This window comes from Jaculus jaculus, chromosome 5 (assembly GCF_020740685.1).
Source record: "Jaculus jaculus isolate mJacJac1 chromosome 5, mJacJac1.mat.Y.cur, whole genome shotgun sequence".
NCBI classification, from domain to species: domain Eukaryota; kingdom Metazoa; phylum Chordata; class Mammalia; order Rodentia; family Dipodidae; genus Jaculus; species Jaculus jaculus.
In genome coordinates, this window is record NC_059106.1 from 153,149,646 (window position 1) to 153,167,478 (window position 17,833).

The window sequence follows — 17,833 nt, forward strand, 5'->3', positions numbered from 1 at the left end:
AGGGGCTCCTGCTGCTGTAAATGAACTCTAGATGTGTGTGCCACTTTGAGCATCTGGCTTTACGTGGGTTCTGGGTACTAGAACCTGGACCACCAGGCTTTGAAAGCAAGCACCTTTAAACACTGAGCAATCTCTGCAGCCCAGAACGTCCATTCATAAGCCTTCTCTTTTTCTACAAATTCTCTCTAGGGTCACACATGTGTGTCTCAACACAGGATGACTATACCTGGATTTCTGTGTTGAGCTCGTTAATGTCGGGTCATACCAGACCTGTGCTGTTTACATCACTATAATGAAGTGAATGGATATCCTCTCCCTTTACAGTAAAGCAGGAAGGAGTGTGATTTCACGGCTGGCAGGGTGGATTAAGTCTCAGGAAGCATTGAGTTCCACCCCTGGGTGTCTTCTAGAATTCCAGCATGTCCTGCGTGTGCCTGTGCTTCATGGAAGTAGTTTCTCCTCCCCACGAATGCCTACTCATCTGCCATTGTTAAGGTTGGCCTGCCAAAGTTTAATATGTTCCTATCTGCAGTGCCAAATTGTTCTGGCCTTGGACCGGAGAGCTGGATTCATCATGATGTCTAGGCTTTTGAAATGGTACTGAAGTAAATTACATGCACCTAAGACCAAAAGTCAGTTTTATGAAGTATAACTTTTGTAATAGAGGCTCTCCCTGCAATATTTTGGGTAGTGACAATTTCATTCAGTTTCTTTTATAAGTGGAGGGTAGATGCTAAAAGCTGCAGTAACTGGCTAGAGCTTGTTGCTTCTGGTCTGAATAGGAGGAGAACAATCGCATTCATCCAAGCTCCTGTGAAGGTAGTGTCGGCAAACTGCTGGCCATCCTGGACCGGCACAGGTGTGGTTATAAACTGGATTCAAATTTGGTGATTCATTTCATTATTTTAGTCACTTTTAAGTGAGAGTACTATTATACCACTTACTTTTAACTAAAATATACAAAATGCCATTAATCCACAAGACCCTTGAGTTGTTTGAGGGAGGTTAATGCCATCCTTGTTTAAGTGGCCTCTCTGGTGATTATCTTCCATGCCTTCAAAGAGCTATAATCTCTCAGCAGCCACGGCCACCCCATGTATTTACTGTGTTTTATTTTGGACCAATCTTTCTGTGAGTCAGGAGAGACTACAGTTGGCTCTATGTATTTGGGAGTTCTATATCTGTGGATTCAACCGAGGGTGGAAAACTTTAAAATATTTATTTCTGGACTGAACTTGCACAGCCTTTTTCTTGACATTATTCCCTACACCATACAGTACATGCCGTTTACATAGCATTTACATTGAAGCAGGTGCTAGAAGTAATTTGGAGATGATTTCAGTACAAGGGGCTAAAGAGGTGGCTCAGCAGTGAAAGGTGCTTGCTTACAAAGTCTGCTAGCTCAGGTTCAATTCCTCAACCCACACATGCAAAGTTGCACACTCATCTATGATCTCAACACACTTACAATAATGGCAGGAGCAACTGAAGCTCATGGGCCAGTTAGTCTGACCTTCCCTTGCCGTCTGGGAGTTCTTCTGCAATAGCAAGAGACCCTGTCTCAAAAGAATGTGGAGGGCTGGAGAGATGGCTTAGTAGCTAAGGCATTTGCCTGAAAAACTAAAGGACCTCAGTTTGATTCCCCAGGACCCACGTAAGACAGATGCACAAGGTGGTGCATGCACCTGGAGTTTGTTTGTAGTGGCCGGAAGCCCTGGCATACCCATTCGCTTTCTCTCTCTCTTTCCTTCTTTCAAAAAGAAAAAGAATGTGGAGTACAGACACCTCAAAATTGCCTTCTAATCTCCACATACATGATGTGGTATTCTCTGCCCCCCAAAATAACACAAATGATTTTCTTAAAGACATATGGGAAGATACACATGTGTTATATGTAAATACTGTTTCCTGTAAGGAATTTAAGTACTGTTGAATTTTGGTATCCATGAAGGGTCCTGGAACCTGACCCTCATGAAACTGAAGGATAACTTCTGTGTGGGACCTGTGTCACTTCTGGTGGTTCAAAAAGATCATTGATCAGTTTTTATCAGGGATTTGACTATGTTCATGTAGCAGACAGCTTCAGGTCACTGACATGAACTTCCAAAGCAGGCACAGTTATGGAGGAAGGAATATTTATTGAAGCTTACAGATCTAGGGGAAGTTCCATAATGGCAGAAGAAGCTGGCCTACCTTCACAGATCCAAGCAGAGAAAGAAAAGCCCCAAGCCACCACCAGTATCACAGGAGCTCCAGGCAGACCTCAGGCACTTTGCATGTCTTTAGACTGGAGTTCCACATCCACCCCCACACCTTAGGGCTGGACCCCGAGATCCACCCGGTGACTTCTCCTCCAACCAGGTGGCTGCAGATAAAAATGACAAACTAACGAAATCCTGAATATATAGGGAGGCATCCATTTAAACTACCACAGTTAGTAAGAACGTAACAACTATTATCTTTTCTCACTTTATTGTAACATGTATACTCAGGCACATAGTTGGAAAGGGGTTGGGAATAAAATGGCCAATGGCCCATGGAACTAAAGTTGTTCTGGAGACACAGGTCCTGGTATCGGTCCTCAAGGCTGGTGGTTCTGTAGTCTGTTAACTGACGAGATCTGAAGTGACTTAGAAATTTCAGTCTCATTTTCTATCAGGTTTCCTCAGAGACTTCTGAGAATATATCTTTTGATGTGGCAAGAGGTTGTCCCCAGACAGTCTATCTGCTTAAGTGTTGGCTGATGGGGTGCTCAGGCCACAGGGTGCAGAGTCACCACAGCTGTCTGGGCTCAGGCTCACCTGAAAGGCAACTGTGGGCTCTGCCTGAGGTTGGGAGGGCTGCCTGATGATCTGCGAAGAGGTGGCCTGTTTGGGTTACTTCCTATTATCCACCATAATCCAGAAGGTGTTCCTGGGAGCTGCCAGGGAAAGGTGACTTGTGGTGAGATCAGCTTTTCCCCTTGTATTCAACCAGCACCGAACATGTCCTTCTGCCCCACTGACATTTTGACCACCTCACGAGGCACCTTGTTGAAGAACTTGTTTTGGCTAATGTGACAGGATTAAGTAGCCTTTCTTAACTGGGGAACTAGCAACACTGGGCATTTGAGGCCACACACACACTCACACCTTTTCAAAATTTTTTTTCAAGCCAGTTAAGCTTTTCCATACTTCCATGGTGAGTAGAAACTGAGCCGAATTGCCTTCCCCATCCTGTCTGTCTCCAGCTAAGTGAAGAAAATAACGGAGGCTGTATGTTCTGTTGGCTGAGCTCTGTGGGTACACAGCTGGGTCATTCTCATGAGATAAAGGGTTCTATGGTGAAGAATCATTTTCATTTTATGTTTTAGAGGATACACCATCCGAAGATGCCATTCCTTTGGTCTTTCCAGAATTAGACCTGCAGCTACAGGTAAGGGTTCTATTGACATCTTCTTAATTTCTGCTGTCATATCATAAAATACAGCTAGCTAAGGAATAGCCCAAGTGGGAAAGGCTGGTTTGGATGCAGAGTAAAGGGCTTCCAAGTGCCAATATTTGTACTTTCTAAAGCTTCAAAGTCAGACTGAAGTTCATGTGGTTATCCAAGTACCTCACCAGGATTTCAAAGGCATAGTTTAAAACTAGCTCCAGGGCTGGAGAGATGGCTTAGCGGTTAAGCGCTTGCCTGTGAAGCCTAAGGACCCCGGTTCGAGGCTCGGTTCCCCAGGTCCCACGTTAGCCAGATGCACAAGGGGGCGCACGCGTCTGGAGTTCGTTTGCAGAGGCTGGAAGCCCTGGCGCGCCCATTCTCTCTCTCTCCATCTGCCTTTCTCTCTGTGTCTGTCGCTCTCAAATAATAAATAAATAAATAAATAAAAATTTTTAAAAAAACTAGCTCCAGTTTGTAAGACCCGAGAAAAGATCTTGTCCTGTTTTGGTGTGTCAGGGCCATAGGAATCTTGGATCCATGATTTAGTATTAAATGCTGCTGAGATTTTGAAATAATCATCAGTTTTTTCTGACCACCTGTTTTTTTATTTTCCCAGTTCATTGATAATTTTTAGTGGAATACAATTAGTGTGAGGTAAACTTAAAAAAAAAAAAAAACACAACTCTGGCCTATGAGAAATATTGTAGTGTATATGTAGTTTCTGGGTGATTTACCAAAAAATTATCTCATTTGAACACATCAGTGTTGTTTAGAAAAGAGAATTTAATTTTAATCTTCTTAGAGGATATATACTGATGCCAATGTCATTTTTCAAGAAGAGGTTCTGCCTAAGTTACCTGGATACCAGCCTTGTATCAATCTTTTGCCAGAGTATTTCCATTTGCAAGCACACTTAATCAAGCCTTATAGAGTCTTGAATCCTCCACACATGTATTTTGCTTGGTTACCACATTCTTTTTCTCTAAATGTTGATTTTGAAAGTCTTTTGGAAGGAGTCTCTCATCTCCAGTTTTCTGTAGGATTTGACGTGCTAGGTTTCAGTTTGAGTATACTTCATGCAAAATATGTGGGACTTGAAGTATTTGGGATTTTGAAATACTTTCATGTGCTGCTTTAAGTATGGGACCCACTCATTCCTACACATGAAATCCACTTATATTTCATGGTCACTTTACACACAGGGCATGATGGTCATTCTGTTCTATGTAGTTAGTATGCCTGTGTTTCAAATGAAACCCACCATGGAGATGAGCTGTGGAATTCTTCACTTGTAATTCTTTAGTGTTAGGTCAGTACTAAGAGCGTTCTGGATTTCTTTTTAAAATAGGGCCTTGCTGTGTAGTCCTGGCCTTGAACTCATGGCAGTCCTCCTGCCCAGTTTCCTGAGTACTGGGATCATGGTCATGTGTAACCATGTCTAGAAAATTTGAGAACATTTTGGATTTTAAATTTTGAGGTCAGGGATGCTCTCTTCGTATCTCCTTCGCTGTAGTTGGTCACACTTCTGTGTGTTCCGGGGGGTGTTCTCGCTGTCGTTGTTAGAGTTTGGGACTCTTCCTTAACAGAGGTAAGAAGAACCAAGAATGAGCCATTGTACCACCAAAGATGGTGCTCCCTTCTCTTTGCTTCTGTTCCTGTTTCAGTGCCAGGGGCGCCAAGGAGAAAGCCTGGCGTCCCCCAGCGTGGGTGGTATATAAGAACCAACCTACAGCAACTAGGTGTGACCTGGACTCTTGAAGGAGCTCTCGTTGTCAGCTCTGCAGCAGTTCTGGGCATCCCCAGAACCTTCCCACAGCCAGACGGCTCAGCAGATCATCAATGCTTGCTTATGAATGTATTCTCAAGACTGTGTAGGAGGTGGGGAAGGTTCTGTGGTTACCACACAGCTGTCAAAAGTCAGCTTTGTAATTCCTGAAACTGCCCTCAACAGCTACCCATCATCTTGTCTCCATCCTCTGACCCCCATACAGACCGTGCAGCCGCCTCCCTGGCTCTTGCCATAGCTCCCTCTCCTCTCCCACCGTTACTCAGTCACCTTCTCGGCCTGAGACCCACTGGGCAGCCCTGCCATCCCTGTGCTCACGCTGCACACCACATTCCTTGCTCGAGTTCTCTCCTCACAGGGCACGTCTGCGCTGCCACCGGTCTAATTGGGGTTGGAAGATAATAACTTCATTATGCTATCATCTCAGAGCTATTCTATTATCATAGAACTCAGACAAAAGCAGAGGTAAGCATGTTTTCGAAGTAAAACAGCATATTTGAGTTCATATTGTCCCATCAAATTATGGATAATAAATTTTACTTTTGTTTTTTCATTGGCAAAACCCACTCTCCCCCACTGGGAACATCAGTGGTCTTCAGTGACTTGCAGCTCGTTCTACACTAGAGTCACAGCAACCCCTGACAACTATCCAGGTCATTTCTCTGTAGTGTGTCACTAGTTCTATTTGAATGTTATAGCTTTAATTCTACCTGACATATATTTAAAATTAAGTCTATTTAACTATTTCATCCCAATGAGACTCTTCTATCATCATTGGTCTTTAATGGGGTAGGCATTTGAATAAGTGGCTTCTGGTTCAGGGGTTTTGGCTTTTTCTCCTTTAAATATGGTATTCCCTTACCTGTTCCCAAACAGAGAAGGCATTACTAGCACCACAACTAAACACATTTAAGGATATGCTTGTTAATTGGGTGAGGGATTTGAGTGAGTTGGTTATAAACAGTTGCCAGTTGTCAAGACTTTTTGTTAGGAGTGCCTCTGTTTAAAGCTGTTGCTTATTATAACCTTTATTCTATACTCCCGGGCACAAGTGACTTAAAAAAAAAAAAAAGACGGCACCAAAAGGGGAATGGTATCATAGAAAACAATATCCAAAAGTAGATTCTTATTTCCATTATTTGTATATGCACATACATTTAAGCCATCCTACAGCGGGAAGTCCCATAGTAAAAGCAATGCAGTTGCTTTATACACAAAGGGAACACTCCATCACATGAAACAGGCCTTCTTCCTTGGCAGACTGGAGCTCTTCCACCACATAGTAATGGCTCTTGGAATTCATTTTTACAGACTCCCGTAATCTGCTACGGAAGACTAAAATGGGTTACAGAGGTACATGAAGGACTCTGGGTTTTCCTACTTGGTTGAGGATGAACTGACTCCCAATTACCTATTGGGAGTCTTAAAAAACCTTACAGGTGAAAAGTAAATGATGCCAGCTGGTTAAATCCAGTCCCACACTCGGCAAATCCTTGGACTACAGTCCCTCCAGCATGCAAGGGCCATTTCCCTACGCACATCTCATATACTCCTTGTAATAATTGCATATGCAACCCATTATGTCTCCCTCCACTTACAGATGAGAAACTGAACGTCAAATTTTAGTCTAAATAAACTTGGCAATCTCCTCTTTCTTTTGTGGCAATGCACATTTTGTTTCTAATTTGCAAAATTGTGATGGAGTTATAGAACCATCTTGAAAAACTTGCTTTGACTTTCTGATGTCCATTGCACATTCTTTGGTACTTTATAAAGTGCAGCTATAAAATATCTATCTGGTATCACTAACTTGACCCCCCAAGATTTTTCTTTTGCTTTGCCAAGAATGTGGACATGTTTGAGCATGTAATTTGTGGTGTTTCTATTTTCACAGAAGCCAAAAAAAGCCTTGGGCAAGAATAGCAGTGACAAACATTTCTCTTGATGTCTTTATTAATGTAAAATATTGGGTAAGAGACCTCAGGGTAAAATAGATAATTCAAATGAACATGTTTCTAAAATATTCATTTGTAGGCCTTGGGCTTCTGCCTAAGGGTAGGTAGAAGATTAATTCTTTCTTTCTTTCATTTTATAAGGTAGGTTTTGTTCTAGTCCATGCTCACCTGGGATTCACTCAGTAGTCTCAGGATAGCCTTGTATTCATGGTGATCCTCCTACTTCTGCTTCCCATGTGCTTGGATTAAAGGTATGCACCACCATACCTGGCTGAGATTTCTTTTTTAAAATTAGGTTTCTAAATCCCCTGTGCCCATCAGGGACAGTGTGTGGACAGAGCTGGTTCCCATCGTATTGGCAGAAGAAAGGAGGCCCAATGCTAAGTCCATTTTAAGAATGAATGAAAAATGACTACTTTTCCTTAGATCTTGGAAAAGGAGTATATATTGACCTCTGTCTTTTTTTCTATTGGATGGTGAAATTCTTTCATGGTCTGAGGCAAGGTCAAGGCTGTCTTACAGCCTGACTGTACTGTTACATTTGGGGACCATTGCTTACCACAAGCCTCACCCTTCTCAACTACAGCATAGAGTTGGCAACAGCTACCTCACATTGAAATTTCTCAGTTAGGGGAAGGTTCTGACCCCTCTCCATTAGGTCAAGATACTTAGAAAACACATAACCTTTTTGGTTTTTTAAAACTAAACTGAACAACCCCTTTAAGCCTTCCTGAAGTATTCCCATCTGATCAGAGGCAACAGCAACAGGTGTCTCCACAGTACATACCGAACTTGCCTTTTCTCAGACAGAGTCTGATAAGTCCAGAAACTGATGTCACTTCTACAAATAGACAGTTTCACAGCTTCTTATGAGTATCATCCAATCTTGGTATCCAGATGGCCTCTCCAGAAACTTCCTTTAGGACTTGCATCACTATATCACTTGATATCTGGGAAAATGAAGAAGTCTCAGCCTTCAAGGATTGTGCTACAGTGATGGCCTCTAATACCTGTCTGGAATGTGATCATGAAAGACTTGCAGGAAGCCCTGGAAATGGCTAACATTTCCTCTCTTGTGCACACATTGAAAAGTTTCTTAGAGTTATATTTTGTCTGTTGTGGACACTTAGAGAATAATATAGATTGTTTTAGAACTTTTTGAAAAACACCTTCTTTTTTTTTTTTCCTGAAAACCCAGTTAGTAGTCATTAGGGTAAACTTATGGGAAAATTTTGACTCAAGCTTGAGATATCTTGACCTTTATATTGCATAGATCAGCAGAAATAACTTATATTTTTCTTTCCTCCAAGGTATTATATTATTAAATTATGTTAAATTATATAAATATGTATTATATACATGATGAAATTATAAATACTGCTTACAGGACTCGTGTGTATAGATATTGGAGAATTGTCAGTTACTAAAATATTTAAAAAATAGCCAGACGTGGTAGCACATGCCTTTAATCCCGGCACTCTGGAGGCAGAGGCAGGAGGATCGCCATGAGTTCAGACCACCCTGAAACTACAGAATGACATCCAGGTCATCAGCCTGAGCTAGAATGAGACCCTACCTCAGAAAAACCAAAAACAAACAAACAAACAAAAAACATTTAGCATTCTAAAATAATAAAAATTTTACTATAATGTTTTTCCTCTTCATCTTTACTGAGAATGCTTGTTAACTTTGAAAGACATTAACATACAAAGTAACTCCACACCCCCTCAAAATAATCAAGGAATAAATACGAAGTCTGCTCAACCACTGTAGAATGTTAGCTTCCTAAATATAACCTTCTGTGTGGGAAGCTAGGAGAGGAAAATTAAATTCTTACATTTCTTGAAGTAGACCAGCCACGCAGAAAACGGAAACACTTCAGCCAGCTTTGCCCATTGCTAAGGGACATTTGGCGGTGTCGTTTTCCTTGGGTTCTTTCCAGAGGGTGGAATCTACTCCGGGAGGCGCTGGCTGCGAACTCAGGGCTGAAATGCCCTGGTGTGGTTCAAGCTGGCATTCTTGGAACAGCGCACTGTGGTTTCTCTCTTACCTCATCCTGTTAAATCAGTCCTGAGGATTGGGCTCGGTACCAGAGGTAGTGGCAGCTCCCTTGCGCTGCCCTCTTATTCAAAGCATTCTGAGCTCCATCCTCCCCGGGAAGTAGGGAAGAGGAAGTGACTGCCCTGGGCATATGCTTCAAAATTGGCTTAAGGCCCAGTTCGGAAAATGTCTTAAATTTAACCTCCTTAGAACTGGAGTAAGTTAGCTTTGTGGTGAGTGCATCTAAGAGCTGGTACTGTGGTCACACAGAAGTTGTACTGGAGAATCTTAAAAATATCTTCTCCTTTTCATTGTTCCCTGCTGTTGGATTCCTTTCCATTGGAACACAACTTCATGCTTTAGGCGAGAGAGTTGAATAAATGCAGTGTGGGAAATTTAGCATCATTATGGAGGGAATAACCAGCAATTTTCTGCTTTCTGATGTTAAAAAAATAAATTATCAACTTGAAATAAAAATGACTATTGCTCACCCATACCCAGCATGGGATTTTAATAATGAAAACCTCTAGAGGAAATAGTTAAAACTAAGAGATAGAAATGTAGACAGCATTATTTATTTTAGTTCTTTTTGAGACAGGGTATCATGTAGCCCAGGATGGCTTGAATTTCTGATCCTTCTGCCTCAATGACCCAAGTTCTTGGTACAGATTTGAGACATCACACTTGGCAGAAACTGTTGCTATTTTTAAAAAAACTTTTCCATACATACAGACTTAATCCTGTGACCATAATCCCCTCCCACTGCCCACCCTTCCCGCCTCCCCTCCACTGAATCTCTTCTCCTTTCCAACTAGCTTCTTTTCTATTTTGCTGTCATCATCTTGTGCAGGTAGCTTCAGCCACTGTGAGGTATGAATGCCATGGCCATTTTGTGTCTGGAAGATAGCATTGAATAGCACTCTTCCCCTTCCTTCTGACCTTACATGCTTTCTGGCAGAACATCTTCAGGGGTCCCTGAAAGGGGAAAGAGGGGGCATCTCTCTATATTTAACATGCCGCTGTCTCTTCCACTTAGCACGTTTTGATGTTTTGAGTCTCTCCAATAGTCACCATCATCTGAAAAGAGAATTTCTCTAACAAAAAGTGAGAGCAGCTTTAATATATAGGCATAAATGTAAGTATCTTAGAACATAGTTTGGTGGGCATACTCTATGCAATTGGCCAGACAACATTTGTAGTTCCCCTGTTAGGGCTTATGACCTCTCCTGGCATAGGTTTTTTTTTTTTTTTAATATTTTTATTTATTGGAAGAGAGAGATAAAGAGGTAGAGAGAAAGAGAGAGAGAGAGAGAATGCCTGCCAGGGCCTCCAGCCACTGCAAATGAACTCAGATGCATGTACTACCTTATGAATCTGGCTTACATGGGTTCTGGGGAATTGAGCCTCGAAACAGGGTCCTTAGGCTTCACAGGCATGCACTTAACCACTAAGCCATCTCTCCAGCCCCCCTGCCGCAGGCTTTTGATTTGATGGTCAATACCAGGCAGGAAATCCCTCCCATGGAGCAGGCCTCAAATCCAATTAGAGAGTAGGTAGTGTCCTCCCTAAGAGACCATTGCACCAGTTGTCACATTGGGCATGGCTGTCTGCCTGTAAAGCTTGCTGAGTCCACTGATGGTTAAGACTATGGGTGACTTTTCTTCGCCAACAGGCTGCTCAGCTCTTTCCAGCATGCTGACGGCTAGTTAGCAGGAAGAGACTTCAGCTCCAGCTTGATTTCTCAGTGACCTGCTGTCCCAAGCACGTGTGTCTGCAGTAATATGGTCTTACCATCCTGTTCTGGTGGACAGCCAAGAGCCTTGGCAATAAAATGTTTTGGGGGCACCAGGGTTCTTCTTGACTAAACAACTCACTGGATGGTACTCCAACCCTGGCACTGAGATAGAAACAGTATTACGTTTATTCCAAAAAGTCAGTGATGTTTTCCTATCTAGTTACACCAGGCATTATAAATTTTTAGTTTTTAATTTTAGCATAGACTCTCAAACCAATGAGTCCACTAGTGTCTGTTTATAATTCTCCATCCTAACGCCTCCTGGTTGCTGCAGCACTCACACTGGAAATGTGATTCCTGTGCAGAACTTTATTCAGTGAACACTGTTGGTCACATTACCTCTCCCCCCCCCCCCCGCCCCGAGGAACTGAAGGCAAGAGAGTCACTGTCAGTGAGGATATGACATCCATGCACACATTATATCACAAAGCACTGAGAGCTGCTCATTGGTAGAGTGAATGGCCAGCATCCACAGGGCCTTGGGTGCTGTCTCCAGCAATGCATTAACAGAGTGGTGCATACCTATAATCCTAGAACTGGGGAGGTAGAAGCAGGAGGATCAGAAGTTAAGGTCATCCTTGAGTACATAGCAAGTACAAGTCTACCTGGGATCTGTGAAACCCTGTCTCAAAATAAAAACCCCAAAACAAAAACAAAAACAAACAAACAAACAAAAATTTGGGCATGGTGGCCCACGCCTTTAATCCCAGAACTCAGGAGGCAGAGATAGGAGGATTGCCATGAGTTCAAGGCCACCCTGAGACTACATGGTGAATTCCAGGTCAGCCTGAACTAGAGTGAGACCCTACCTCAAAAAAGCAAACAAAAAATAAACAGTGATAATATTAGGACACACAGAACAACACTCATAATTATTCTGAATTTCCACTTGTTATGATAGGTATAAAGCCCAACTTAATATTTTTTATTCACTATAATTTGTGTTGGAATATAAACCTTATGTGTTTAAACATATTCTTTGATGAGTTACTTGGGCTGGGATTAAGTGTCCAGTATCTATCTTCAAAGGACCATAGACCCTACTGGTCAGTTTACCCAACATCATTTTTGTTGGGCACTACAGGTTTTGGGATTATACAGAGATGGGAAATCTGAAGTTCCTTGGGGAGAGGTTTAGAAAAAAAAAAAAACAGGTACAAATGAAATGAACTTCAGGTAAGAAACTCTAGTAGCAAAGTTTCAGAGATGGGTGATGGACAAGAGAAAAGTCTAAAGAGAAATCCATTTTTTTGCATTATCTTTTAAAATATTTTTTGGTCATTTTTATTTATTTATTTGAGAGTGACAGAAAGAGAGCGAGTAAGAGGCAGAGACAGAGAGAGAAGGGCGCACCAGGGCTTCTAGCCACTGCAAACAAACTCCAGATGCATGCACCCCCTCATGCATCTGGCTAACATGGGTCCTGGAGAATCCAGCCTTGAACTGGGGTTCTTAGGCTTCACAGGCAAGCTCTTAACTGCTAAGCCATCTCTCCAGCCCTGCATTATCTTAAAACAAAAAAAAACATTTATTTTTACTGATTTATTTGAGAGAGAGGAGAGAAAGAAGCGGAGAGAGAGAGATAGAGAGAGAGAATGGGTGCTCCAAGGCCTCTAGCCGCTGCAAATGAACTCCAGATGCATGTGCCACCTTGTGCATCTGGCTTATGTGAATCCTGGGGAACTGAACCTAGGTTCTTTGGCTTTGTAGGCAAGGGCCTTAACCACTAAACAATCTCCCCAGCCCTGCATTAGCTTTTTGTTTGAGGAAGGGTTGGCTTTGAATTCATAGTGATCCTCCTACCTCAGCCTCTTAAGTGTCAGGATTAAGGCCATGAGCCACCACACATGGCTGGCATTATCTTTTTATTTTTATTTGTTTGTTATTTGGTTTTTGTAGGTTTGGTCTTGTTCTAGCCCAGAATGACCTGGAATTCACTATGTTTGTCTTAGGGTGGCCTTTAACTCTCAGCAATCCTCCTGCCTCTGCCTTCCAAGTACTGGGATGGCCACCAGACCTGGTTTGGAATTAGCCTTTTTAAAAATTGTGATATATATATATGCATATATATAATGCATATATATACATACATATATATATCATATACATACATGTATACATACATATATATGTGTACACACACACACACACACACACACACACACACACACACACACACACATATATATATATATATATATATATATATATATATATATATATATATATATATATATATACAGGCTTGGAGAGATGGCTTAGTGGTTAAGGCATTTGCCTGCTAAGTGTAAGGCCCCAGATTCGATTCCCCAGTACCACATAAGCCAGATGCACAAAGTAGCACATGTGTCTGGAATTCATTTGCAGTTGCTGGAGGACCTAGAACACCCATTCTCTTTCTCAAATAAATAAATTAATTAATAGAATATTTAAAAATATTAATAAAAAATAAAACTATAAAATGTACCATCTTAGTCATTTCTAAGTGCTTTCATATGACAGCACTCCTTCCATGTCTTCATATGACTGCACTCCTTCCATGTCTTCATATGACCGCACTCCTTCCATGTCTTCATATGACCACACTCCTTCCATGTCTTCATATGACTGCACTCCTTCCATGTCTTCACATGACAGCACTCCTTCCATGTCTTCATATGACCACACTCCTTCCATGTCTTCATATGACAGCACTCCTTCCATGTCTTCATATGACAGCACTCCTTCCATGTCTTCATATGACAGCACTCCTTCCATGTCTTCATATGACAGCACTCCTTCCATGTCTTCATATGACCACACTCCTTCCATGTCTTCATATGACAGCACTCCTTCCATGTCATCATATGACAGCACTCCTTCCATGTCTTCATATGACAGCACTCCTTCCATGTCTTCATATGACAGCACTCCTTCCATGTCTTCATATGACCGCACTCCTTCCATGTCTTCATATGACAGCACTCCTTCCATGTCTTCATATGACCACACTCCTTCCATGTCTTCATATGACAGCACTCCTTCCATGTCATCATATGACAGCACTCCTTCCATGTCTTCATATGACAGCACTCCTTCCATGTCTTCATATGACCGCACTCCTTCCATGTCTTCATATGACCGCACTCCTTCCATGTCTTCATATGACAGCACTCCTTCCATGTCTTCATATAACCGCACTCCTTCCATGTCTTCATATGACAGCACTCCTTCATGTCTTCATATGACCGCACACCTTCCATGTCTTCACATGACAGCACTCCTTCCATGTCATCATATGACAGCACTCCTTCCATGTCTTCATATGACAGCACTCCTTCCATGTCTTCATATGACAGCACTCCTTCCATGTCTTCATATGACCGCACACCTTCCATGTCTTCACATGACAGCACTCCTTCCATGTCTTCATATGACAGCACTCCTTCCATGTCTTCATATGACAGCACTCCTTCCATGTCATCATATGACCGCACTCCTTCCATGTCTTCAAATGACAGCACTCCTTCCATGTCTTCATATGACCGCACTCCTTCCATGTCTTCATATGACAGCACTCCTTCCATGTCTTCATATGACAGCACTCCTTCCATGTCTTCATATGACCGCACTCCTTCCATGTCTTCAAATGACAGCACTCCTTCCATGTCTTCATATGACCGCACTCCTTCCATGTCTTCATATGACAGCACTCCTTCCATGTCTTCATATGACAGCACTCCTTCCATGTCTTCATATGACCGCACTCCTTCCATGTCTTCATATGACAGCACTCCTTCCATGTCTTCATATGACCGCACTCCTTCCATGTCTTCATATGACAGCACACCTTCCATGTCATCATATGACAGCACTCCTTCCATGTCTTCATATGACCGCACTCCTTCCATGTCTTCATATGACAGCACTCCTTCCATGTCTTCATATGACCGCACTCCTTCCATGTCTTCATATGACAGCACTCCTTCCATGTCTTCATATGACCGCACTCCTTCCATGTCTTCATATGACTGCACTCCTTCCATGTCTTCAAATGACAGCACTCCTTCCATGTCTTCATATGACCGCACTCCTTCCATGTCTTCATATGACAGCACTCCTTCCATGTCTTCATATGACCGCACTCCTTCCATGTCTTCATATGACCGCACTCCTTCCATGTCTTCATATGACCGCACTCCTTCCATGTCTTCATATGACCACACTCCTTCCATGTCTTCATATGACAGCACACCTTCCATGTCTTCATATGACCGCACTCCTTCCATGTCTTCATATGACCGCACTCCTTCCATGTCTTCATATGACAGCACACCTTCCATGTCTTCATATGACCGCACTCCTTCCATGTCTTCATATGACCGCACTCCTTCCATGTCTTCAAATGACAGCACTCCTTCCATGTCTTCATATGACCGCACTCCTTCCATGTCTTCATATGACCGCACACCTTCCATGTCTTCATATGACAGCACTCCTTCCATGTCTTCATATGACCGCACTCCTTCCATGTCATCATATGACAGCACTCCTTCCATGTCTTCATATGACAGCACTCCTTCCATGTCTTCATATGACCGCACTCCTTCCATGTCTTCATATGACAGCACTCCTTCCATGTCTTCATATGACCGCACTCCTTCCATGACTTCATATGACAGCACTCCTTCCATGTCTTCATATGACAGCACTCCTTCCATGTCTTCATATGACCGCACTCCTTCCATGTCTTCATATGACCGCACACCTTCCATGTCTTCATATGACAGCACTCCTTCCATGTCTTCATATGACCGCACTCCTTCCATGTCATCATATGACAGCACTCCTTCCATGTCTTCATATGACAGCACTCCTTCCATGTCTTCATATGACAGCACTCCTTCCATGTCTTCATATGACCACACTCCCTCCATGTCTTCATATGACAGCACACCTTCCATGTCTTCATATGACCACACTCCTTCCATGTCTTCATATGAGAGCACTCCTTCCATGTCTTCATATGACAGCACTCCTTCCATGTCTTCATATGACCACACTCCTTCCATGTCTTCATATGACCACACTCCTTCCATGTCTTCATATGACCGCACTCCTTCCATGTCTTCATATGACAGCACTCCTTCCATGTCTTCATATGACAGCACTCCTTCCATGTCTTCATATGACAGCACTCCTTCCATGTGTTCATATGACAGCAGTCCTTCCATGTCTTCGTATCACCGCACTCCTTCCATGTCTTCATATGACCGCACTCCTTCCATGTCTTCATATGACCGCACTCCTTCCATGTCTTCATATGACCGCACTCCTTCCATGTCTTCATATGACCGCACTCCTTCCATGTCTTCATATGGCCATGTGCATATTCCCTCCTCCCACACCTTATCTTGTTCCACCTTTCCTCTCCCACTGGTTTCCTTACTCTTCCAGAATGTAATAACATTTAAATTTTCACAATTAAGGAATTCCAAAGCTGCGCGTGGTGTTGCACACCTTTAATGCCAGCGCTTGGGATGCAGAGGTACGAGGACTGCTGTGAGTTCGAGGCCACCCTGAGACTACATAGTGGAGTCCAGGTCAGCCTGGACTAGAGTGAAACCCTACCTCAACAAACAAAACAAAACCAAAAAACAACAAAAAAGAAATTTCCAGATATAAGACTATAACCCATGTTAATAAAAGTTTGTATATATGGTGCCAGGTGGATGGGTTACAACTTTAATCCCAGCACTTGGGAGGCAGAGGTAAGAGGAGCACCATGAGTTCGAGGCCACTCTGGAATTCCAGGTCAGCCTGGGCTAGAGTGAGACTGAAAAAAAAAATGTATTCATAAATTTTTAAAAAGATTATGAAAAGAAATGCCAATCATCCTAATGCAGTGGTGCACCCCTGCGATCCCAGATATTTCGGAGGCCTGAGGAGGCGGGTGTGAACCCACCGGGGGTTCCCTGGGAGCATCAAGGACAGTCTGTGTAACTCAGCATGAACTCTGTCTCAAAATAAAAACTAAAAAGACGGAGGGCAGGAATTCAGCCATAGCGTGCCGAAGTACCAATAGAAGATGAACTAGTGACAAAATCCTAACAGTAATAAGAATTGCAAAGTGTCAAACATAGTGAGAGGAAGCCTCACTCTTCTGAAGAAAAAAGTCCAGTTTTCCCTTTAAATTACAGCCACAAGGGTGTTTTTTTGTTTGTTTGTTTTTGTTTGTTTCTTGCCTTTAACAGTTTTCTCATTGAGTTTCTCTGAGGCATGCAAATTCTTTATATGGAATTCTAGACCCTCTTGGCTTCGACCTTAGGTGACTCTGGTGACTTTGTTGTTGAGATACCTGCAGGTGGCAAGTGACGTCCTGAACCCTGTTTGAACCGACTGTGGATTACGGGGTGTTCGTAGGGAGAGGAGAGGATGTGTAATCTGATGGCTGCCAGGAGGCAAATCCTTTAACAGGGATTTGGCAGCTTGGCTGGGCAGCCCAGGGCACATTGCTCTCATTCCACTGACTGTTAGAGCTGGTAACTTGCCAGGGTAACAGGTGAAAATTGGTGAGTGGGTGGTGATCTCTGGGCTCCTGACTGGAGGAGCCAGGAGTTCTGAATTCCACGGGCAGCAGCTTCTTCTTGGGGGCGGGGGCGGGGGGGGAGTGAATTATATTGTATTGTGACTGTGGCCCACTTTCCAATTTATTTCTGCATTTAAAAAATATAATTGTTCTGAAAGGCTATATTTATGCTGTGAATGTGTTTGTGGGGCTATAGGGAAAAGTGCCACATAGCACAATTTTTACAGGAGTGTATGTGTGCTAGGTGACAGCAGATATTCCACATGAATGTAAAA

The 17,833-nt window shown here is 42.7% G+C and overlaps 1 protein-coding gene across 1 annotated transcript in view; it reads left to right on the forward strand.

The window, feature by feature from the left end:
• Map3k7cl (MAP3K7 C-terminal like) overlaps positions 1 to 17,833 on the forward strand; it is a 68,909-nt gene that overhangs the window by 36,446 nt on the left and 14,630 nt on the right. Inside the window, exon 5 of the mRNA XM_004654397.2 lies at positions 3,353 to 3,414. Within this exon, the coding sequence (XP_004654454.2) occupies positions 3,353 to 3,414 (62 nt within the window). The remainder of the gene's footprint in view (positions 1 to 3,352; positions 3,415 to 17,833) is intronic.